Source organism: Hesperophylax consimilis, chromosome 27 (assembly GCF_061612785.1).
Source record: "Hesperophylax consimilis isolate HC1 chromosome 27, BYU_Hcon_1.0, whole genome shotgun sequence".
NCBI lineage: Eukaryota > Metazoa > Arthropoda > Insecta > Trichoptera > Limnephilidae > Hesperophylax > Hesperophylax consimilis.
This window is the reverse complement of record NC_142862.1, coordinates 3,086,856-3,114,194: the sequence shown is the minus strand read 5'-3', so window position 1 is coordinate 3,114,194 and position 27,339 is coordinate 3,086,856. Positions and strand designations below refer to the sequence as shown.

Genomic DNA, 27,339 nt, shown 5'->3' with positions numbered 1-27,339 from the left:
TTGGAAGGTTAGCCGAATCATTTCACTTTGGCCACAAAATAAGCCAATGGAAAGGTTTAATATTCCCACGGTACGGGTTTTTAAACACGTGTTTATATTAAAATTAATTTAAAAAAAAAAACATATTTTTAAATATTTATTTTATACACGGTATCCGGGCTAAAGTGCACAAATTTTAGGAGGTGGTTTTTGATGATTTTACAAATAAATGTGATGATTTTACAAATAAATGTGATGATTTTTTTTTTCGAATTAATATAAGTAGGGTTATCGTAAATTTTTTTCGTACACAAGTTATGTTTACGTATTCTATTTGTAATATTTATAAATTATCAATTAAAAAGTATTATTTTGGTTGTGTACACAACATTCTAAAATTTGAAAATTTTTGGTAATAAAATTATTAATTAAAAAGAAATTATTTTATGTTAATTTGGATTAACATTTTATGTCAGAGGGTATTTTTTAAATAGTAAGGTAAAATAAACATAACACAAAAGTAATACAAATAACTGAATCATGTCAAAAATGTACATTTACAATGTAGTGATAATCTCTAAGGTACAAACAAATAACATTTTAACTAAAATTCATTCAGAAATAAAGAAATAATCTAGGATAACAAATCTTTCGAAATTCGCCATACTTGTAGAAAACATGTCCGTTACTATCAGTGTTAATTTGAATGAACATTGAAATTCATTTACAATATTCTTGCAAATGACTGTGAACAGTGAATTGAACTGATGTTATTACTATAGAACACATCTTAATGCGTTAAAATATTTGTAATTTGAGTAGAAAATACTGATATGTCACCTTAAATTATGTAATCAATGACGGCAGAAATTCTATGAAACTCACAATCAGCAGATGTCAAAATATTTATCGTTGTTGTGGCGGGAATAACGATTTCAACAGAGCGGAAAAAATGGACGCCACAGAAATGATTACAAGCTATAAGAAAACAAAAACATGGTTTTTATAAATCGCTACCGTTACGGTAAAAAAAATCACAAAGTTCATGTTATTTTGAATTAACATTGGGGATGAAAGGGTTAAATGTCCTTATTTTAAAGGTGGTGTAATGGTTAGCATAGTTGCTTTACAAGCAATTGATCCGGGTTCGCTTCTCGGCCGTTGTAATAGTTTTTTGTGGTTATTTTCAAATAAATTATTTTTGTTATCTTTTTTATTTTAGTAAAACAAAAAAACGTGAAATTAAAATATTGTTAATGATGCCTGTGTCAGGCGTTCATCAAGATTTTTTTGGGCGTGGCCTAGTAAACATATAACAGATTACATGTTTTCGTGTCACACAAAGCTATAGTTACGGCAGGAGATGGAGTCAGATCAATCGGGGAGCTGTCGCGGAATATAAATTATTTGTAACGGTCACCTTGACGGCTGATAGCTGCGTGACAACGGCAGCTCCCCAACTGATCTGATAAGCATCATTTTCAAATATCGCCTGGCTAGTAGATAACGGCATATCATCCATCACCACGCCCACACTTATAACACATCATCTGTCTGGTGTGACAAGTCTTGCGATATGGTGATTTGGGACACGCCCAAAAAATGTTCGTTGCGTGTGAAATAGTGTGACAGTACCATGATAGTACAAGATGTTAATATTAAACTTCTTTTATATGCGCATTAGGTACTTTAAAATGGTCTCCCTCTCTTTGCATTTTAAAATTTCATTATGTAATCTTTAAGCGAAAATTTGAGACAGAAAAATTACAAAAAAGATACGGTCGCATCAAGGAATTGAACCCAGGACCTTAGCCTTGCCGGGGCGCTGCTCTACCACTGAGCTAATCCGACTTCATTTTCTTTACGAATTTTTTTATTGGCTGCTGTCTTTATGTATGATCATTATATAATTTTTTGTGAACTCGTTCAATTTTGATTACAAAACTTCATTAAAAAAAGCGGTCACTATTTAAATGCAATGTCCTAATTAGGCTTTGATCTTCATAGGTTTAAACAAAGTTTACCTTATGCGGGACATTTCGCAATTAGGTTAAGGTTTTCTTCATAACCTTGACTATTTTGATGTTAAAAATATGAATAATCAGGTGGCACCAATTTTTGCAATATCTAATAATCTGCATGTTACGCAAAATTATGACACATCGGAGGTCACCAAATAAACAAAATATTATTTTCCTGAAAATAGCGCCAAAATTACTCGTTTCACATTATCTTTTTACGTATGGAATACACAGCACATGTACTGAATAAAACATAACAGTGACAGAGCAGAACAGTCATAAAAAAGAACAGTAACAAAACAGGACAGTAATAAAATAGAACAGTTATAAAACAGAACAGTGACAAAACAGGACAGTAATAAAACAGATCAGTCACAAACCAGTACAGTAACAAAACACGACAGTAATAAAACAGAACTGTTACAAACCAGGACAGTGACAAAACACGACAGTAATAAAACAGAACAGTTACAAACCAGGACAGTGACAAAACAGAACAGTAATAAAATAGAACAGTTACGAAACAGGTCAGTGAAAAAACAGGACAGAAATAAAACAGAACAGTTACAAACCAGGACAGTGACAAAACACGACAGTAATAAAACAGAACAGTTACAAAACACGAGAGTAATAAAACAGAACAGTTACAAAACAGGACAGTGACAATACAGGACAGTGATAAAACAGAGAAGATACAAAACAGAGCAGTGATAAACAGAAGAGTGACAAAATAGAACAGTCACAAAACAGAACAGTTATAAAACAGAACAGTGAGTAAACAGAACAGGGACAAATCTACATGAAAATATTTGCTTAAGTCAGGTTACGAAAAAATCATCAGACAGAATGAATGGGAAATGAAAAAGATATGAAGTACTTAGATATTCAGAATGGTCACCAAACACGGCTAAAGCCATTTCAAGCAACGTTTCAGTTCTGAATGATTAGAATTATCAGGAATGTCCAATTTTTATGTGAAAACGCACAAAAAACACACTAACTGCTCCCAACAGAGAACTGCAGCCAGTGAGGCTATGGCATCCCCAATTGGAATATATTGTTAGGCTGGATGTAGTGGGGAGGGGAAGGAGATGAGTAAGAGAGGGTCAAGTACCTGGCTATTCAGATCTTGTTGACAAACACAGCTAAAGCCATTTCAAGCAATGTTTCAATTCTGAATGGTGGTCTTACACCAGGGCGATACTGAGAGTATATTCCATTCTGGAACGTGCCACAAATATACTTTATATTATTATAAATGAGAAATAACACGAATTTATCAAATAAAATTCACCTCCAGTTTGCTAGTAGAGAGCCTTACCCCTCGATTACGGAGGCCATCAAATATTTTTTTATATGCTACAATATTAAATTAATAAATTGTGAAATAACATAAATTAATCAATAAAATTTACAACCGCACACCAGGATTTGAACCTGAAACCTCCGGATGTAAAAAAAAATAAAATTTTTGCGGCGTGAATAAAGTTAATTTTTTTTCAGGTGACAATCGTATTTCACGCTGCAGCCACAGTGAGGTTTGACGAGAAGCTATCCCTGGCAATGTCCATCAATGTGGAGGGGGTGAAAAGCACCCTGGAGCTCTGCAAGCGCATGAAACACCTCAAGGTCAGTACCAAACTACCCCAACCATTCATCCCTGTGATAACACAATCCGATCTTCCACGAGGATTCTATTAACCTCAAATGTTTTATCACTAAAATTGGCTTTCCGACCGAAGTCAGAGCATATAATCTGAAACCTAACTGAAACACGAATGTTTTCTACAAAAATTAGCTTATCGACTGAAGTCATCTCTATTATCTCTAAATAGTATAAAACAAAGTTGCTATCCGCGTCTGTCTGTTTGTGCGTTTAGTTCGTCTAAACTACGCAACGGATTTTGATAGTTTTTCATTATCATTTAGAGAATTTCTTCCGAAAGGTTTGCACGATGTTGAGAAGTAAGAGCTTCACAGATGCACTCATAGAGGGCAGTGCATAGAGCTTGCGTGGAAGTCCGCAAGATGGCAGCTAGTAGCCAGTAGTCGCCAGGACCAGTTAGAATGCTCCCAGACAAACATAATGTTTCAGATCTCAATTAGCCAGCTTCTAGTTAAGTCGACTATCGAATCACCATTGTAATACGCGAAGTATTAATAAATCCATGATTTATCACAAAGAACCATTTATTTATAATCTCCTTCCACGAAGAGTTGGAGAACTGTTTGTGGGAACACAACAGCTGGCGCAGCCGGTAGGATATAATCTGAAAACTTACATAAGGCACATTATGACAAGCGATCGCTCAAAACGTTTTGAAAACATGGCATTGTACCTATGCCAAAAATCGCACGGGTGGAATCTACTATTTTTCCATCTTGCGTTGTTGAATATTTTGTTTTTTGATGGTATGCTCATGTAGATGTTCTTTGCATAAAAAAAACATGTGAAATCTCATCTTGAAAATAAAAATCATAAAATAATATGTTATCTTATGTTAAGTTATGACATTTTTATAATACTTACCATATTATTGTAGAAATTCTATATTAACGTGCCAATATCACACTCCTATGCGACGGATTCAACAGCTAGGAAACAAATACTCCAATGTTGTTGATATATTTAGTACATCAATTTCTTTATATAAGCATACATTATTGAAGTTTTTTCATCAAGTAGGGGAATATTTTGATAAAGCTATTTAAATTTACAGTATTACAGTATTTTGTCGGCTGAAACAAAAATATTATTTTGGATATTTTATATTTATATTTTGTACCTACATATTGTGTGGATCAAATTCAACAATATTTTTTTTTATATATGTGTTTTAAACAGTCATTTCATGCACTATTTACGAGCATAATTTCTTAAATATTGTTATATATGTATGTAAAAGCCTTAATAGGGGTAAAATAAAATAAATAAATATGAAAGCTATATTTTTCTTTATCCTATACCAGGTCTTTGCCATAGTTTTAAAAGTGACTATTATTTTCCTCAGTCTCTGGTGCACGTGTCAACAGCTTACACCAACTCCTTCAGGCCCGGCGCAGTGGACGAATGCTTCTACAGGTATCCCGTGAAATACGAAGATGTCTATCAACAGGTATCCAAGATGAACGACAAGGAACTTGAAGAGAATACCCCCAAGTGAGTCAAAAAATTTGAAGCCTCATTTTATTAATTACATTATTGTTTAAGAAGATTAATTTATTATAACGTACATGTATTCAACTGCACGGAATATAGTTACAGAAGGCTATAATTACATACCTCAATTACAATAATCAATTTTAGGCATGAAAATGTTCTTTTGCGTGGGTCCTATATCATATTTTACTACATCTAAACTATTGACTCCAGAAATCTTATGTATTATTTTATTAAAAATATCATTCCTAAATCCAAACGTTTCATAAAATTGCTGACAGCCCTGAATTATTAAAACCAAATTGCGATACCTGCCCCGCTATTCCAAGTAGAATTATTTTAAAGGTGACAATAAACTCACTGCTAATTATTCTATTGTAATATTTTGCTAGATTATACACGTTAAAAAGTCACTTTTTATTATACATGTTAACATTCTGTTCAAATAAAATATTCTCTGTTATTATAACATTTTATACCTTAGTAGAGTTTATTTTATATTATTTACTATCTATTATCATACTTCGATTTATGTCGGGTCTTATACAAACCTTGTATTCATTCGACTATTATTACATTAGTAGATGTTTCTTTTAATCATGTATAGTCTCACTGCACTTCTATTAACAACTGTATCACTTGCAATTATATTTTTGTGTACACATTACTTGTTCTGTAATTTATTACTAATATTCTCCTGTGTACCACTGTATGCTTATAATCCGATTTGTGATTCTATTGAAAAAGCCATTTTATGGCGTTTAAATAAATAATTTACATACTATTACATATTTTCTTGCTGTGGCTCCTACAATATATCTTAAATCTACCAATTGGTGCAAACTTTATATTTTCCGGCAGCGCATTATAATATTTCATCTCTTTATTGGCGTTGTCCCCTTTTGTCAGTCTGATTTCATTGCACATCTTTGTGTTATGTATACGAATGTCCTTATTGTATCAGAGGTCCGAATTTGCAGTTTTCCAGAAATCCACGTCTCAAATTAGCAGATTTTTAGTTCTCCAAACAAACAGATTTAAATTTTTAGTTTTTTAAGGTCTCCTGGGGGGCTTGGCATGTAAGTCCATCATTACCAATGACATGTGATAGTTCACATCGACAAAAATCTGCTTAATTTGCACGACCCGTCGGTCTACATAGCTTTTATTTTAATGTCATATAATAACAGAATTTTTCTTTCAGAATCTTGGGATCATGGCCCAACACGTACACCTTTACCAAAGCTTTAGCTGAAAATTACATAAGGGACAATTGCAAAGGCCTACCCATGGGAATGTTCCGCCCGGCCATAGGTAAGTGAATCTATTATTTTTTTAACTTTAACTCTACACAGGAGGTGTAATCGCAAGGCGAATCAAGAATGGACTGTAAAATTAATTGTGAACTTGAAGTTGACACAACGATGGTTAGAGATGGTGAACAGGGAGTAAGGAAGGAATCCGACTTACCCCTTTGATGTTCGTTAACGATGTTGCTGGTTGGTTTCACTCACAAAAGATGATTTATTTCACACGCAACTTCCACAACATCTGGGTTGGGTAAGAAACACACTGATGGGAACCGAATATATTCACAGCACAATATTCTACCCCGAGTTGATATCAATAAAAGCACTGATCATAAAGAGATGTTAATCAAACCGGCTTCATCAATAAACTGATTTGACAGTCATGTTTATTGTTGTAAATGTAACACAAACGTGGGTACAGTCGGATAATGACAGGTACTTGTAGGTAATAGGGTGGGAAAATTTCAAGGACAATGTTAAAGGAAGATAGTTGCGTCAACAGGAGGTTTTGAAGAAAACAATTTTCTCCGGGTTTTTGTCACCTTGGAGATGCTATGTGGATGGTATTTTTAAAGAAATTTAGGAAATGAAGTAAATGTGGGTCGATTGAGTCCGGTTGGAGAGGTCAAAGGGTCTCTCTCAACCGGCCTCTACCGATCGACCCGCCACGCAGCTGGTGGCCCCCCAAGACCTAGACAAACTTCACCTCACGTACCTAAAATAACCTTGTTAATTTACCGGCCGTAGTGAACCACTTGGGGTGACCCATGGCAGAGGTGTTACCTAAGGTTATCCAACGAATAGTTCCCGGGGCGGCGGTACACATTGTCTACACTACCCGCACTACCTCCATTTCCCATGTTAATTGATGTCCTAACACTCCCAACCTCTCCACCACGGAAACATAAATCAGAGGTCGATGTATAACCTTGACTTGACCCACAAAACGTACACTCAGCAGATGTCCTCATAAATATATTTTTTTTCATTTTAATTATTCTGTCAATATTGTCAATAGTCAATAGGCACTTAAAAATATTCTGATACTTGTATGAAAACATGATTTTTTATTTGTATGCTTAGTCTGAAATATCAATGATGCTAAAGCATCGTAAAAATAGGATAGCCATGGACAGCACTATTAAGTTCTCGTAGAATAACCATGGAGAGCATTATTAACTTCTCGTAGGAAAGACATGAAAGCATTATAAACTTCTTGTAGGATAACCATGGACAGCACTATTAACTTTTATTAGGATAGCCATGGACAGCACTATTAATTTCTCGTAGGAAAGCCATGAAAGCATTATAAACTTCTTGTAGGATAACCATGGACAGCACTATTAACTTCTCGTAGGATAACCATGGAGAGCACTATTAACTTCTCGCGGGATAGCCATGAATAGCACTATTAACTTCACGTAGGATAGCCATGGAGAGCACTATTAACTTCTCGTACGATAGCCATGGACAGCACTATTAACTTCACGTAGGATAGCCATGGACAGCACTATTAACTTCACGTAGGATAGCCATGGACAGCACTATTAACTTCTCGTACGATAGCCATGGACAGCACTATTAACTTCACGTAGGATAGCCATGGACAGCACTATTAACTTCTCGTACGATAGGCATGGACAGCACTATTAACTTCACGTAGGATAACCATGGAGAGCACTATTAACTTCTCGTAGGATAACCATGGAGAGCACTATTAACTTCTCGTACGATAGCCATGGACAGCACTATTAACTTCACGTAGGATAGCCATGGACAGCACTATTAACTTCTCGTACGATAGGCATGGACAGCACTATTAACTTCACGTAGGATAACCATGGAGAGCACTATTAACTTCTCGTAGGATAACCATGGAGAGCACTATTAACTTCTCGCGGGATAGCCATGAATAGCACTATTAACTTCACGTAGGATAGCCATGGAGAGCACTATTAACTTCTCGTACGATAGCCATGGACAGCACTATTAACTTCACGTAGGATAGCCATGGACAGCACTATTAACTTCACGTAGGATAGCCATGGACAGCACTATTAACTTCTCGTACGATAGCCATGGACAGCACTATTAACTTCACGTAGGATAGCCATGGACAGCACTATTAACATTTAACGGGTAACATTTTATTGTAAATTATAAAACGTGTAAATTAATAAAACACTTGTACATTATAGACAAAATGTTGCCCCATACTTAACATATTTATATTGTTTTTTATATGAATACAGCACAAGAGTCCCAACAGCTCTCAACTGTCTGGAGCCAGTGAGACTATGGCATCCACAATTGGGGTATGTTGTGAGGCTGAAAAGGTGAGCAGGGAAAGAATATGGGGAAGAGGAAGGTGGGGGAGTATCTGACTATTCAGATATGGTCAACGTTTCAATTCTGAATTATGAAACAACAAAAATTCGTTAAATAAAATTTTCATGCGCACGCCGGGAATTGAACCCGCGACCTTCGTATTGATAGTCTTTACCTTACCCCTTGACCACGGCCAAGCTTATTTAAAAATAAACATCACATTATTTATTTACACAGTACTTCCAAGTACCTGCAGATTAAATAGTAAACAGATTCTTTTGTCTATGGTTTTTCAGAGTCGCGGAAACGCTCACGCGAGGCAGGTACTTGTTTTATATTTCTATTTGCTATTTCTTATAACATTCTTTGCATGGGAATACTGCAAACTTGACCTTTAAGTTCATACATGTCAAGACATCGTTAAATAAAAAGATAAATTCTCTTTCAGGTACATTTATAAAGAGTGGTGTCGTCTAATTTCCGTAACACTACGTTTCTTCAATACTATATGTTGTTATAAAAATATTTGAAACAAATCATTTATTAATCAATAATCAGCGGTTTAATTTTATAATTTTTACAGAATTGTATAAAACTAAGCCATCATATTGAATAATATAACAAAACACAGGTGAATATAATAATAATACACAGAATGAATGTAATAAATTTATTATAAAGGATTAATGTAATAATAATATACAGGATAAATATAATAATAATATACAGGTGAACATAATTTTTTTTTTATTCATTTTTGGGAAATTGACAGTTTACATTTAATCAGTTTGTACATAAGTGTTATTTAGTAAAATATAACCAATTATGGATTTCCTCCTTGTGACTTTAACTGAGACAGCATAATTTAAATTTGTGAGAAAGGAATATGAATTAAAAAAAAAATATTCAAAACAACAGATCATATAAAACGAAAAATTTACAAAACAATACATTTATAGCCATGGAGAAAGGTTGTAGATATAAATCAAATCATAATAGAGATATAAACAATTTAAACAATAGAGACATAAATATTATTCACAAACCATCAGAGAAATATTATTTTATGGACCTCTTGTATTTGTAAGTTCGCAACTGAAAAAATCAACCTTAGATAATACGCTATTGTAATTATTGCATAGTCTGTTCAGGCAAGAATTCTGCTTAGAGTTCGTTTTACTTTGATTAACCCTGAACAGGACACAAGAGCGTGTTGAACGTGCAGGTACATTGAATGGAATCTTGTTTAGCAACTATGGGCATTGAATATTATTGTTAACTACAGGTGAATATAATAATAATATACAGGATGAATATGATAATAGTATACTGGATGAATATAATAATAATAATTCACAGGTGAATATAGTAATAATATAAAAGTAATAAAAATTTAGGCGTATTAGATCTATCAAAAAAAATTATATATAAAAATGGAAAAATTTGTCATTTAAAAAACATGTAGGATTACGAAAGATTTTTTAAATATTTATGTTGAGGGATCAGTAGGATTTATAGGCCCTGTTAGGAGTTCTACCGAGCCGAACCCTCTGATATGAAAATATGGAGTCGGTGAATTATGTTCCCATTTGATCTCTGGTGATTTGAAGTGTTGTTCTTGTATTGTTTTGTATTTATTATTCTAATATAATGCACTTGCATAATATGGATTGACTAGATGATCATTTGTGGAAAAGTGTGTGGAAGGGTTTAGTTTTTCCTGTGGGGAAGATTTAACCCGGACATAAAGTCGGAAAAAATATACAGGGTGAATATAATAATAATATACAGATGAATATAATAATAATATAAAATAATATTAAAACAACACAAAAGTTACCTTTTTAATATTTATTCAGTTCTCAATTGAAAACTTCCACTTCTCTTCTTCTTCAATGGCGCTACAGCCCATTTCGAGCCTTGGCCTCCTTTAACATGAGCCTCCACCGCCCTCTGTCCTCGGCCGTCGTCTTCCAATCTGCAACATGGAGTAGTCCTCTTGCATCTTTCCTGACATCGTCCTCCCATCTCAGCCTAGGTCTGCCCGCCTTTCGTTTGCCTCCCGGGTGTCCTGTTAGAACCTTCTTTGGTACACGTGTGCTTGGCATTCGGTCCACATGTCCGGCCCATCTTAGTCTTTGGAGCCGTAAATGAGTAGAGAGTCTGGGAGCTTGGTAGATGTCATATAGCTCCTTATTGTGGCGGATTCTCCATGCCTCTGCCTCTCGCACCGCTCCTAAGATTCTTCGAAGTACCTTTCTTTCGAAGGTGTCCAGCCGTTCCGCAGACTTTGCTGTCAGTGTTCCCGCCTCACATCCATAGGCCAAGACCGTTCTAATAATTGTTTTATACAGGATTATTTTGGTTTTCCTATGGACGTTTCGGGATTTGAACACTGGCAGCAACGCGAAGTAAGTGTTGTTAGCGGCTGTGATGCGCTTTCTTACTTCTACTGGGTCTTCGTTGTCCTGCGTTATGATGGAGCCCAGGTAGGCAAACTCTTCGACCACTTCAAAGTTATAGGAGTTTTTAAAATTCACTTTATCTTTTAAAGAAAACTTCCCTGGCGTTTCTGGAGGTTATACTTAAAAAATAGACATATACCAATGCGGACTTTTATGTAGGCCTTTTTAAGATACACAATTACATTGTTTATTATTTTCATTTTTCTCTACTTTCTATAAATATAATATGCCTCTATTATACACATACACCTGCCGGAAAAAAATCTCCAATTGATAGTGAAAACCTTATAAAAATACGTTGCGTACTTTAGAAGAACTAAGCGCACAAACAGACAGACGCGGATAGCGACTTTATTTTATACTATTTAGAGATTATTACATAGTTTAAGCAAGAAATAGGTTGAAACACCCGCTCGAAGTCCCCTCTTACCCCACAGTAGTTCTATGATATAGTACACCACTACACAAGCAACAATCTCAACAATGATTCTACTGTAGGTACCTATAATTGACATTTGACAAGTAGAAACTACGCCATTAATAAAAATGGAACAATACACGCTTCAACAACGCATTGAAATTATTAAAATTCACTTGAGTGAATCAAATGCAAATCATCTTGAGTGATGAGGCCCATTTCCACCTCGGTGGCTTCGTCAACAAGCAAAATTGTCGCATCTGGGGCTCGGAAAACCCAAGAGTTATTGTTGAAAAGCATCTCTATCCTCAACGTGTGACTGTTTGGTGCGGTTTATGGTCCGGCGCAGTCATTGGACCTTAATTTTTCGAAAATGAGGCTGGAGCAACAGTTACAGTGAATGGATTGCGCTATCGAGAGATGATTAATGTTTTTTTATGGCCGAAATTGGATGGTATTGATCTGGACAACGTTTACTTTCAACAAGACGGCGCTACGTGCCACACAAGCAACGAAACCATTGATCTTACGATTGAATATCAAAATAACACCTCTTATTGGAAAATCCTGTATAAACCGTTAAGTTATACTGCGCCTGTAAAAATGATTTTCCGCAAAATGCATTACTTTTAACATAATATTTTGAAAGACAATATTTCAGCGCAAGGTTAAGAACTGAAACTGAAAAAAAAAATCAGAAAAAGAAATGTAGGGGGAGAATGGAAGAAAAATTCGAGGCCGCCTCAAGAAAACACGGCACGAAAGAGTGATTCAAATACGTGAGTCGGTACCTACCGCAGAATGGCGTATATTAGGCGAAGTATGTAAGAAAGCAAGGAGTATTACAATATGATGGTTTACCCTCTATGCCTACCCTTCCAAGGAATCCCGGTATGCGAAAGCAAATTTTATTTGATTTGTGTTATTTTACAATTTATTTATTAATCCAAAACAATATTTTATACAGTATATTTTTAGATTATTATCACCTTCCTCTCTCCCACCTTCTTCTCCTCCCACCAGGACAGAGGCAAATGGCGTCTGACGCTAGTAAAAACCTCAAGGGTGCTGTTTTAGGTGTTAGGTATTATCAGCGCCTCGATTCCTTAGCTCCTTGGCGCCTTGGCAAGTCAGCGCCTGGAGCAGACTGCTCCAATTGCGCCTGCGGTCTGGCCCTGCTCCCCACTACATTTAGCATCACAACAAAGTATCATGTCATGATGCCATAGTGTCACTGGCTCCAGATGGTTGAGAGTGGTTGGGTCTCTTGTGCGGTAATTCATATAAAAAAATTAAAAGTTACTTACGACTATCTCATCAGCAAAGAACACAATTCTTTGTTGTGAATAAATAAAATAAAATAAAAATAAATATACAATAAATAAAAAATCTTTATTTTTCTGTTTCCGACTTTATGTCCGGGTTAAATCTTCCCCATAGGAAAAACTAAACCCTTCCACACACTTTTCCACGAATGATCATCTAGTCAATCAACATTATGCAAGTGCATTATATAAGCAAAATAAATACAAAACAATACAAGAACAACATGTCAACTCACCAGAGATCAAATGGGAAAATAATTCACCGACTCCAGATATTTTCATATCAGAGGGTTCTGCTCGGTAGAACTCCTAACAGGACCTATAAAACCTACTGATCCCTCAACATAAATATTTAAAAAACCTTTCGTAATCCTACATGTATTTAAAATGACTGATTTTTGCATTTTTATATATAATTTTTTATAGATCTAATACGCCTTAATTTTGAATGAGAGCTAGGTATAATGCCAAAAAATAATAAAAAAATAATGGTGTGAATTCAACAAAATTTGCTGTTTGTTTTGTAAAATGTAAACGTTGCTATTTGTTCATAATTTGATAAAACAATACAGAATTAATTTTTGTGTTGTTATTTTTTAAGTTAAATATTGTACTTACATAAGCAACATGTTTACTTTTCCTGCTTTAAACAATTCATTTTATATGTTGGATCATGCCAAGAGTTGAAATGACAGACTAGTATGTATGATACGATGTGTGAATGTGAATGAAGCGACGAGTGTGTGCCGAGACAGAGTTGTGTGTTTAATCTATCCTCTCTGCCTACCCCTATGGGCATAAGTAAGTATATGTGTTTTCCTCAGAATCAAAAAAAAACATTCTGAAGCCTCATCCGTGGACACGGAGAATGAGAATTGCTAATTTATAAAAAATTTCTTAAAATTATTTTTAATCCGATTAAAAACGGGATTGCAGGCCATTTACTGATAAACTTTTATTAAATTTCTATTATATAGGAACTCGTGTTCATGCATCTGCATTTACCTTGATAATATAAAGTGACGAAATGCGGAAATATTAGGATTTTTATGAACATGTGTTCCGACATTTTGATAATACATTCGTATTTACTCAAAGTTTTATGAACATGTGTTCCGACATCATGATAATACATTCGTATTTGACTCAAAGTTTTATGAACATGTGTTCCGCCATCTTGATAATTCATTCGTGTTTGACTCAAAGTTTTATGAACATGTGTTCCGACATAGGTACTGATAATACATTCGTATTTGACTCAAAGTTTTATGAACATGTGTTCCGCCATCTTGATAATTCATTCGTGTTTGACTCAAAGTTTTATGAACATGTGTTCCGACATAGGTACTGATAATACATTCGTATTTGACTCAAAGTTTTATGAACATGTGTTCCGCCATCTTGATAATTCATTCGTGTTTGACTCAAAGTTTTATGAACATGTGTTCCGACATAGGTACTGATAATACATTCGTATTTGACTCAAAGTTTTATGAACATGTGTTCCGCCATCTTGATAATTCATTCGTGTTTGACTCAAAGTTTTATGAACATGTGTTCCGACATAGGTACTGATAATACATTCGTATTTGACTCAAAGTTTTATGAACATGTGTTCCGACATCGTGATAATACTTCTTATTTGACTCAAAGTTTTATGAACATGTGTTCCGAAATCGTGATAATCATTTGTATTTGACTTAAAGTTTATCGGGAAACCTATCAATTCATTCGTTAAGGGTCTGCATTCCCGTTTTTAACCGGATAACGGATAATTTGAAGCGATTCTTAATTAATTAGCATTATTCAACAATAGTACATTTTCTCTGCGTAACTTGCACAGTTCGTATCTTCCTGCGTTTGTTTCGTGTTGTTTTGTGGAAAAAATCCTACTCATTGCGATAATTGTATTAAAATTTTGCACTTCATTACAAATACCACGTCATCTTATATCAGTTGTGTAGTTTGAACGAAGGTACATAAACATTATGTCCTTATTTGTGTCTAATACGTATTACTCAGTTTTCTCAGATTTCCGTGACCATTATTTGTTCATTTATATATCGTCTTTTGTGTTTGTTTATGCTGTGATTTATATCGTTATTTACACTCTATGTCGAGGTCTTCCATTGAAGTTCCGAGCACACACGGAATAGCGATATTCAAACTTTGTTGCTTTGCAGAATTTATGACAGCTTCGCTATTAAAAAAACTTTGTCAATAGACTCTCGCGAGAAAAATAATATGGACCTAAGTAAATAAACGGTTACGAGTACACATATATGCAAATAATGTACTTGGAAAAAATATAACATTAGAAACAGGGTTGCGATTTTGGAAATATTTTTAGGGAAATGAAAAACTGAGAAGAAAAACTTAGTTTTCATTCTGATTATGATCACAGCAGCTGGAAGACCTTTAGATGACCTAACTAACCGAAACTAAAACTATTTGTATCAGGCTATTTGTATCAACTATTTATTTCAAAGAAAGTATTTGTATTACGCGATTTCCGTCAAAGAAGATATTTGTATCGGGCTATTTGCATCTACTATTTGTATCAAATAAAGTATTTGAACAGTCTGTTTGCATCAACTATTTGAAACTATTTGTATCAAAGAAAGTATTTTTCTTTGACACAAATATTGCGTCTACATGATTGCGAAATTCAAACGGGATGGCTATATACAGCCATGAGACAGACTCCGTGCTAAATGGTCTACAACCAAAAGGTTCTAAGTCAGTGGCACATTTGTTTGTATTCAAATTTGCAGGGTACCTACAAACATTTTCATTTATCTATTTGACTGTTGGATTAGAATGTTCGTATGTAACCTAATATTAAAAAAAACATAAATTACCAAATCTTAAATTATTATTAATATTTAAAAATGAATACTAATATAAATGATTTTTCCCAGCCCTGATACATCCTAACATGGTTACTGTGTAAATCCGTGTTGTCCGTCGGTAAATATTAAATTTTCTCCTTCAACAATGTTTCTAGCCAAATTTACACAAATAATTAATAATTCGTCACAATTCACGAATAATGTTCCATGACAGACTATCACATTTCGAGGAAATCAAAATTCGTGAGTCATTTTTAATGTGATCTACGCACCGAATTCCTGTGCTTACGTGGTTATAATATTTATCACGTATGCATATGTCGAAATTAATTTAGCACAATAATTAAATCATGTAACACGATTAGTGTTTATTTTTTCAAATGTTTCTGGATTTTATCCTTCAAGGGTGTTATAGGCCATCATTTCAAATTATCGAAAGAGGGGAGGTGAATTTTTATTTAATTTTCGATAAGGCTTGATAGGAGACAGGATATTTGTTTAGAGATGGACAACTAAAAATAAATGATCATGACACCTAATATCTACTGCCAAAAGAACGTCCATGACACCTAATATCGAGTGCCAAAAGGACGTCCATGACACCTAATATCGACTGCCAAAAGGACATCCATGAAACCTTATATCGACTGCCAAGAGGACGTCCATGACAATTATTATCGATTGCCAATCGGATGTCCATGAATACTAATATAGACTGCCAAAAGGATGTCCATGACACCTAATATCGACTGCAAAAAGGACGTTCATGACACCTAATATCGACTGCCAAAAGGACGTCCATGACACCTAATATCGACTGCCAAAAGGACGTCCATGATACCTAATATCGACTGCCAAAAGGACGTCCATGACACCTAATATCGACTGCCAAAAGGAAGTCCATACCTAATACCGACTGCCAAAAGACGTCCATGACACCTAATATCGACTGCCAAAAGAACTTTCATGACACCTAATAATCAATTAGAAATGCTCTTATAGAATGACAACACCGCTCTAGTGAGACCACCACATGACTTTACCAATGGAAAGCTATAGTTTTTCAGGTTTTGAATATATCCATTCATCATGCGCATGCATGTAAATCACTCAGGAAACAAAACTGTTTATCTATTTCTTGGTGTAAAAAACGCCAAAATATATTTTATTTTATTTTAAAATTAGATAGGTCACAATTTTATTAATCTATAGCACCTGACATGGACATTGATAGCATCAAATAAGGGACGTTTTAGATACCTTTCTTGTGGTTACCTAAATCATATTACCAAAAACTGTCATTTTTGCTTATTCTATCATAAATCCCAGGAGACGATGAAGCCCTATGTCAATGCGATATTGACGGAATCCGTCACCTATGGTCAGGTAGCGATATTTGCGAGCACGGTCAGAATATGATTCAGATAGTCGGAAGTCAAGAGTCAGAATAATAGAAGAGTATGTATGAGACGATGTATTAATGTGAATGAGGCAAGGAGTGTGTGCCAAGACCGAGTTGTTTGGCGGTCCGTCCTCTCTGCCTACCCCTGCGCAGAAACGGCGTGATGGTTAGTTAGTTAGTTAGTTAATTAGTCGGAAGAAATAAGTCGCTACTTTTAGCGCGAAACCCAAGGTAAGCTAAGCTGTCAATATGCACAATTCTTTTGATTATCTTGTTCGTTATAAAAAATGACTGGCTTGTTAATGAATGGGGGTGAACTAAGCTCTTAGAATTGAAAAAAATCATACAAGCGATCTATAGGCTTAAATAATTCATCTAAGACGCGATCAATTTGTTAGTTGTGACTAATGACCGCGTGAACTTACTAACTCTCTTTTTAATGTCAAGGAATACCTACGTGCGGACCACAGACATAGGAATTAATAGACGAGAAGATAATGGCGAGGGGTAAAATCAACTGTTGAAGAACGAAGGGAGTGAAGCTGACTGTGATTCGTCAATAAATCAATCTGACAGTAAATAGGCATCTCGCATTATAATATCACCATTTACTTCTTAAAAGTAAAATCTGCTTTTGAATGAATAGACATTTTTACATGGGAGCGCAAATTACTCGCCACGTTATGAACAAATTTGCGAAGTCCAAATTCGGCAAAAAAATTCGGTTCTATTTTCAGAGACGAATATTTCGTTTAAGTATTTAGTTAAGACACTTTTATAAATGTTCATAATTTACTTCCCAGCAACCAACCAGCTTTGTGTTTCGCGTCCAGACGTTTCTCGATGTGATAGTAACAACTGATTCATATTATACGATGTGAATATGCTTAAAATAAAGTAAAATAATACTTATATATGGAATGTAATACGAAAATTGGGTTTATTCTCTTTTTCACATCTATTTTTACAAGTTTTCATAGTACAAGTCAACATTTTGCCGTGTTATTTCGTAAAATGAACCGATGATGCCTCGACCATAGTTCGCACAAGAATGATGACGTCACGTTTTCAAATTTCACTTGAGGCCATACGCGAGCACAGCCGGCTCCAATGGAACCGGTATGGGGAGTGGGGATAATACGCTTTTAATCACTTAGGGCAGGTCTACTAATATTCATATGTCTATGGTGCGGACTGACAATGTTTACGACATTGTCAATTTATTGGTATTTATAACTTTTGCATAGCCGTCTGACGTTTAGGAATGTCAATTCATAGAGAGATGCGCCAGTCTTGCCAGCATATATCGATTTCTGACGTGTTGCGTTATCGACATCGGTCTGGATATCAACAGCCCGACCGTGCTCTTGAAATCGGTATTAAATCATCGGTGATTACGCCTATCGGTCAATATTATAATGTTTTCGGTACTAGACCCCCTGATATATTTTTATAGAGGACTTACCTGGCGGACTTAAGCCAACGACACCAGATCTTATTTAAATAAAATTTATTCATTATCGGAAATTTTTAGGTATGCTTAGATAAATAACAACCCATAAAACTTACAAAATAATTAAATAATGTCATTTTACACCACAACAAAAACACTATTAACATTACTTCCACCGCAAACAAATACCTCATTACCGCATTTTATATGTAGGTACACCACATAATTGACTTGAACTTATCTGGGCTGACCTCAGAACTAAAAAACATCAGCTAAAGCAATGAATATTGTATACATTTTCCATACACAATTGCTAGTACTACCTGTAACAATATGTAATTTCAAATTTATTGTTTCTTTTTATATCATATGATGGTGATACTGACTTTACGGTACACTGAAAAAACTGTGAAATAATGAGTAAAAATCTCAAGTTGTAATATTTAATTATTGAAGACAATATTAGCGATTCTAATCTAGGACTCGAACTCAGGACCCTTGCCTTGCCGGGGCACGGCACTACCAACTGAGCTAATGGGACATAAGAAATAAAGATAGCTCCCAGTAAAAATGTTCTTTGAGAAAAATGAAGACAATGTTGGTAGTTCTTATTCGAAGTATGATACAGTTAAATATGACCGAAGGAGATAGGGTCCCATTAGCTCAGTTGGTATAGCGGTGCCTCGGCGAGGCAAGAGTCCTGGGTTTGAGTCCTAGATGTGACCGTATCTTTGTTTCAAATTTTCTTTTAGGAATCGTTAATAATGCCTCGGCAAGGCAAGGATTCTGGGTTCGAGTCCTAGATGTGACCGTATCTTTCTGTTTCAAATTTTCTTTTAGGAATCGCTAATATTGTCTTCAATAATTAAATAATGAATTATATATTTTTTGTTATTTGTTTTGGGGTGTTATGCCGTGTTGCGCTATAACACCCCAAAAACAAATAACAAAAATACTTTTGGCCGTTAAAATCTTAAATCATATTTAATGAATTATATCATTTGATTGCAATAACTTCCTTTAATGACTTTTGAAAGTTATACCCGTCAATGTAAGATAATATAGTTTATTCTGAATTTGAAATATGAGATTGAATATAATGACGTCAAATGGACGAGTGGTTAGAGGTGTTGTCCCGGTAAGACAGACATCCTGGGTTCGATTCTCATTTGAGACCGTTACCTTTTTATTTTTCTGTGTCTGGTTCTGTTTCATGTTTCGTTTAGATTTATTAATATTATCTTCTTATTGAATGATATAATTAATCTGTTTTTAAATGTTTATCTCTCCATGAAATATCCGGGTGTCGAGCACAATCGATCAATAAAGGATATATAGATAACTTGTTCCTGAGCTCGATTGCAGATCGCTAACGTCCCCTATCCTGTGATTTTTCACGTGTCTGCGCTTTATTGTAATAAAATCTAAAAAAACTTATTTCCACCTTAATTTATTAACATTTTAATTTTTTTCAGTTACATCGACGTTCAAAGAACCAGCTGTGGGATGGATCGACAACCTTTATGGACCTACCGGAGTCATAGCCGGAGCTGGTGAGTTAATACTGTTTACTGCACCAAAGGTTTCGTTTTCATTGATTTCGGTCCCTCACTGTCACACCTAGAGAAACTTTTAATACGATTGATTTAACTGATTGAATCCTTACTGACCGATTATTAATGTTAGAAAATATTCTTAGATGGCAAAAAATGATGCAAATTTATTTTTCTTGAACAACACAGAGTCTAAAAAGTTTTTTTTTGTTAATTTAAAGGAACTGGCCTACTTAGAACCCTCCATTGCAACGAAAAGCTGCACGCCAATGTGGTTCCTGTGGACTACTGCGTAAACGCTCTTCTGGCTTCAGCCTGGGATATCGCTAATAACTGCAACGAAAGGTAATATTTGCACTGTCCAATCGTCTACCAAAGATTTTCTTCGTCTTGTATCAGCTTCAAGGGGGGTGCCACAAGGTTCCCACTTAAGTCCGATTCTTTTTTTTACTATTTATCAAAGATATAATTTCTATATTTCAAGGAGTTCATTTCCTACTGTTTGCTGATGACTTGAAAATTTACACCATTTGGATTCCAGTTGCTCCAACCCCTTTGGATCATCAGTTCATCTCGAATTTCGCCAACTGAAGATTTTAACTGTCATTGTTGTTTGTGATACGTGCCCAACATAATATTTCTCGTAATAATTATCATGTCTCGTGGAATTCCTTTCCAACTTTAATACTCATACAATTAATAAAGATTAATAAGTATGTTCCTAGGTTACTGCCACATTTTTCTCTGTGGCTATTTAATCTCGTTACACGCGCTTATAACAAACATAGGCCACATCTGCACATCTTGCATCCAAACCTTTCATGATCACACCAAATTAATATAAAACAAAATAATTATAATTGCAGGAAAGAAAACAACATGTTGATTTACAACTACGTATCTAACGTGGAAAATCCACTCACCTGGGAGAAATTCTGTTACCTTAACCGAACCCACGGATTTAAATACCCCTTCGGTACGGCTACATGGTAAATATACATTTACTGATTAAATGACACAGAAAATAAATAATATTTAGTTCAATTGATATTCGAAATGATATTTTATGTGACATCTCACAAAAGCGTCCTTGTCTGTTTAGGTTAAAAACAGGAGAACTATATCTCCAACAGTTTGGGCAGCGTTGTAGGGCCTGTAGGAAGGGATGTATTAATGCTGGTCTTGAGGTGACTCGGATTATATGAAGAAAAACACATGCCGGTAGCTCGTTCCACATACCAGCAGACTTACACAAAAATGAGTCCAAAAAACGACTCTAATGAACAACAACTGTAAATTGTGAATTTCGTGTACCTGCAGCGGAGATCAGTATTGCTAGCTCATTGGAGTAGGCTCCGTTGAAATACCAGTATAACAGACTCAAAACGTCTACATTGGGTCCGTGCATTAGATGTGGCAAACGTTCTGTTAATAACGGATTGTCAATCAGACGAATCGCCCTTCTTCGAATATAATCAAGTCATTTGGGGTTCCAACCAAGAGGTGGCTCCCAAATTCAATAGTTGAACATAATGGAGATTTGTGTAGGATTAGCAGCTGGTAACTACTGAAGAATATGCTAGCCTTGTACAAAACGCCCAGTTTCTTGGAAGCCAGATTTACTCGGGCTTCTACAGAGCTGGTCTGAGATACTTCCTCCAATCACTTCAATGGAGTCTTTATTGGGGAGGGTGCTCCTATCAAATTACACCAGCATAAGAACTTCTTTAATGATGATAATTATTTTTAAATAAATGTATTTTTCCAGGTATTACACGTTGACCCTTAATAAGTCGGAGTATATGCACAAACTGTATTCATTCTTCTATCACTACATCCCAGCCATATTAGTCGACGGAATCTCTGTGTGCATCGGACAAAAACCTAGGTAATTAGTACATTTATAGTATTACTTTATATTATTATTTCTACAGCTGCGCGGCCTTTTTCATGCAAAACTTAAATTTGGATTTGGGGCCAAAATACCCAACCAAACCTAAAAATTTTTTCTTTACGATCAGACAATACCCTAAAATAAAGTCCAGAATCTTAACGACGTAAGTAAAAAAGCCGTGCACAAAAATATGCGACGCGAGACCCTACTGTATTGGACAGTCCTGCGGTTGAATTTCCCCTAACAAATTTGTAGAGATTCTGGACTTTATTTTAGGGTATTGTCTGGTCATAAAGAAATAATGTTTCAGTTTGGTTGGGTATTTTGGCCTCAAATCCCAATTTAAAGTTTTGTATGAAATATTCCTCGCTGCTGTTCCACTTTAGGCTAAGTTATTAGCGTTCAAAAAGAAGAATATGATTATTGAAGACGATTTGAAAGGGAGATATGAAAAAATGGTAGAGATATGATTTTCCACAATGTTTTTGTTTCGACCGGTCTCGTTTAAAATTTCATTTTAATACCAACCACAATCACAACCCGCACAGTCTAAGATGGCAGACATTATTTGACACATCTGTTTTCCAAAATTAACCACTATTTAATTATTGTTGTAATTTACTGTTTTTTGTCATTCTTATTTATTATATTTTTTGGTCTTCAATTTTAAATGTTGTTATTTTTTTGGTCAATGATTGACATAACCTTTTAATATTATGTAGTTTATTTGGTTTTATATTTAAAACTAGCTGTACCCCGCCACTCATTGCTGTGGCTGAGTCTGTCTGTGCAGATAGAAAAACAATAGCAGCTGTTTTTTTAAAAAAAAACATGTTTTTACATTTGACATTTATATAATGTAGGTTTATAAAAACACACGCGTATTCGAATGCAACGTTGTATCAAAATTTCAAAGCAATCGATGAAGGTGAATTGGATATTTACGATTTTGAACCAACGAACATTTTTTACTTTTTATTTATGTATATCTGTGTACAAATACAATAACGTGTATTTATTACTGATTGTGAATTGTTAACGTATATGTGAACAAGTTTACTCGCTATAGTTATTGTTTTTAAATGTTTTAATTTATTTAAAAAATATGTATATTAACTGAATTTTTTTAAATTTTTAGATTATTAAAAATGTACCAGAAAATCAACAAATTTGCCGATGTTATTTCCTATTTCTGCACGCACGACTGGGACTTCTCCAACGACAATGTTCAGAGCCTGTGGAGAAAATTAGATGAAAAAGACAAAGGGGTAACCTTATTACAAACTATATTCATATAAAATATCAATTAGAGTCAATTTCATACACTTGTGTTGAATGCTATGAATTCCACCAAGAAAAAAATAGAATGGTGACAAAACAAAACATGATAAAGTAATTCGTTAAGATATCGGATATCTGATCTGATTAAGATATCTGAATTAGAATAGTTTTTCTTCGATGACCTGACAATCGAGCCCCCGACAGTTGGCCCCCCAACAGCTGATGTCCCGGACAGTTGATCCCTCTGCCAGTTTATCCAGCGGATACTTGATACCCCACAGGATTAGTACTGCTGTACGTCCTCATTGGTAAAGTAAGTATGTAGAGAGAGAGAGAGAGAATATACTTCCGTAGGTATAAAAAAGTCAATATACTTATATCTTCAAGCCTTTATAACAATAACGGCGTGTCCCCGAACGCATGTGCAGTGATATAGCGGATTTCAAATCAAGACGCCTACAGTATATCGACTTTTGATATTATACGGCTGTATATCCTGTCTGCATACTTTACCAATGAGGACATACAGTAGAAATAATCCTTTGGGGGATCAAGCTTTCGAGGGATCAACTGGAAGAGGGTTCAACTATCCGGGGGGTCAACAGTCATTACGTACTTTTCTTCAATGTTCTGTTTTGTCATGGAACCGAATTTCTTTAATATCTCCTAATGTGGGCACCACAACTAACTATATCTCCTTTTGTGACAGCTGTTCCCGTTCAGCATGAAGGACATGGACTGGGTGCACTACTTCACTTACTACATCAAGGGAATGAGGACCTATCTCTTCAAGGAGCAGCAGACCCACGAACAGGCAGTCAAAAAATGGAAAAGGTAAAACTACATTATTTTATTTTAAAATATCTTATCTCATCTTCTTACCTTTGTCCTATTCAGTTCGAAGACCCTTCAACCAAACACGGCTTCCATGCGTCCCTATGCTGCGTTACCAAATACCCTAGAATATTAATAATACGTCCATCCCCAGTAAAATATTGGCATCATTTACTTGTATTGGACGGCAACTCTGGCCGCTAGAAGCGCTAATTTAGCATGGCATAATCACGATTCCGTGATAACTAAACGCAGTGACAATTCTATACACATTTAAAAGAGGTATAAAGTCAATAAAAGCGATGGAAAAAACTCACACATAAACCTAACCTCTGTAACCTAGTTTTTGTTTCATCACATTTCATGACTTTATATCGCTTAACGGTGTACTGAATTTTAATTATGTTGAGTTATCGTGGCACCTATGTCTTTTGTTATATTTGTTTTGTGTGAGAAAGAGAGAGAGAGAGAGAGAGAGAGAGAGAGAGATATCAATAATTCGGCTGTCAGCATAAATACATGTTTCTATCGTTTTATTATTTTTCTACCTACCTCAAAATGAACATCGTATCTGTAAAACTCACAATGCCTTACGAGATGTAGACATTTTCAAGTGTAACTTGAAAACACATAAAATGCTACTTACTAAACTGATAACTTAATTTTTTATTTTGTGAAATAATCCTGTCATCTTTGTTTATTTTATTGTTTTTATTATAATCATTCGAAAACTGAATTACTACTAACTGTCTTTAATTGTTTTTATAACATTTTGTAATTCCATATAATGTTTATTCTTAATATTTCTTTGTCATTTATAAATGTATTGTATAGGTGCAAATATTGAATCCACAACTAGAATTAATGGAACATTATTGGTCTAATATTGTAAATAATTGCTGTTTATGCTAAATATATAAATGACTGTTTTTTTCCTAAATAAAATAAAAAATAACCTAAAATGAAGTCATGGAAATAGAAAAAACATACAATAGATACGTAATAAAATTATGTTTATTTTTTCAGACTTTACATCCTGCATATTCTATTGAAAACCACCAGTATCGTCACCCTGTCCTATGCAGCATGGTCACTCCTTTACAGATTATTCCTTAAAGCTTCCTAAGTAATATAAGATAATTATTAATAGTATATAAGGAAACCAGATTTTGTGGACATTCCGCGGAAGTCATTAACTCAAACTGTTATCGAAACAAACAAAGGGAGAACAAATAAAGGGAACTGACTAAGAGCAATGCTGTCATAAACGGGTTTCTGAAAACCCTTAGTTCAAAATCAGATTTCCAGAAACCCATTTATAAATGTAAATATTAAATAAACATTCGTTTAATGCTGATGTGTTTTATGATGCTTGATCGAATATTGCTAACAAAATATACACAAGTTAATTGCTTCTTCTTAGTTCTCAACACGGATACTGTAACAATGATTTTTACTGGAACATCTTTTCTTATATCCATCAATTTAATATATCATATAAGAAGAAAATAGTACTAATAAATCGAAACAGACAAGATACAGAAAAAATAAAGTTGAAAAACCCTGGATCATACCGGGACAATTTCTTTAACTACTCGTTAAATAATATTGTTAATTCTGAATTTGAAATATAAGATCAACAAATATGACAAAAAAAATTAAATTCCAATGGTCGAGTGATTAAAGACGATGTTCTTGTAAGACAGAGATCCTGGGTTCGATTCCCGTTTCGAGATCTTTTTTATTTTTTCTGTTTCATGGTTCATTTAGATTTGTTAGTATTATTTTCGTTTTCAATGTTATGCAAAATGATTATTAAAAAATAAGAAATTTTCATCTCGGTGAAAAGAATTTCTTACAAAAATCAGAGTTTTTGACCTCCGCTTGAATGTCGCGACAAAATATCGACATAATATTGTCAATTTGCTACCAATATCAGTACATATTCTAAAAATAATATTTTTTATATATGTGTGTCCTAGAAATCACCTCTGTCAAAGTTTTCTTTTGCGAAATGTCACAATTTGGAAGCAAACAGACGATATTATTATGCTAAGTAGACATATGATTTTATAGGTTATTTTTTGCTTTCATAAATCTTGACGTTCATAAATTAACTAAGTATTTAGTTAATTTATGAACGTAAAGATATTGGAAATGTGTAAATAAAAAAAATAAACCAATCCACTGGTGCTGTGTAATATAAGAATTATCCTTAAGTTTTCATTATCATCTTTAGTGGAATAAGATTACATATATTTATTGATTAAAATTTCTAAAAAAAGAAATTAAAAATAATTTTTAAAAAATATTTAAATTTAATGTGGACGAAATTGACTTATTTGAATTTGAAGCTAAATAGTTTTGGACAGAATTGTGCCTGTTTGGGTCATTGTAATGACTTTATTAGCAAATAAAGTGATTTAGATATAAAGATATTTTTAATATTCTTCCACCTCAAAGTTACTAATAATTTTCAAAAATACTTTACCTAACTTTTTAGTAAAATGCTTCATAATAACATAATAAGTGAAGTACTTATTGGCTTTATAAATAGCTCAAGGTATTGGCATAACGAAACAGTAAAATAAATATAAGTACTTATGAATTGGAAGAATCTGTGAGTTATACAGGATCTTTTTCAGATCCCTGAGGTACACCACTCAATTTTATAATATGACATAATAATCTATTTAGTTACAATTGATTTTTCTGATATTGTAATATGCAGATTTATAAAATAATTATAATGAAGCGCTCAAACAATATTTTTGTATTGTGATATTTTTTTTATATACCTACAGTAAGATAATAATAAAACAAGATAACAAATACATAATAAAGCTGTTATTGTATAGAGAATTTATAATGTTGACTTTTATTACATCCGAATCCAAAACCATAAGTTCTGTGAACAGCAGAAATCGCCTCCAAAAAAGTATTTTTCTAAATTTCCTTTATTTAATAAATGAAAACCTAAATTTTCATTGAAATTATAAGATTTGTTCCTATGTAGGTACTTTAATACCTACCTACTTCAGTATAAACCATGTAATATATACTT

General features: G+C 34.2%; 1 protein-coding gene across 1 annotated transcript in view; it reads left to right on the top strand.

Moving 5' to 3' along the window:
- The window catches only part of LOC149410474 (fatty acyl-CoA reductase wat-like), a 44,989-nt gene extending 17,860 nt beyond the window's left edge, over window positions 1–27,129 (top strand). The window contains exons 5-14 of the mRNA XM_089648254.1: window positions 3,504–3,629; window positions 5,012–5,160; window positions 6,365–6,474; window positions 20,189–20,266; window positions 20,488–20,611; window positions 21,133–21,255; window positions 22,035–22,154; window positions 23,299–23,428; window positions 24,151–24,275; window positions 25,302–27,129. Coding sequence (XP_089504380.1) covers window positions 3,504–3,629; window positions 5,012–5,160; window positions 6,365–6,474; window positions 20,189–20,266; window positions 20,488–20,611; window positions 21,133–21,255; window positions 22,035–22,154; window positions 23,299–23,428; window positions 24,151–24,275; window positions 25,302–25,401 — 1,185 coding nt within the window. The 3' untranslated portion in view covers window positions 25,402–27,129. The remainder of the gene's footprint in view (window positions 1–3,503; window positions 3,630–5,011; window positions 5,161–6,364; window positions 6,475–20,188; window positions 20,267–20,487; window positions 20,612–21,132; window positions 21,256–22,034; window positions 22,155–23,298; window positions 23,429–24,150; window positions 24,276–25,301) is intronic.
- Window positions 27,130–27,339: the final 210 nt, after the last annotated feature.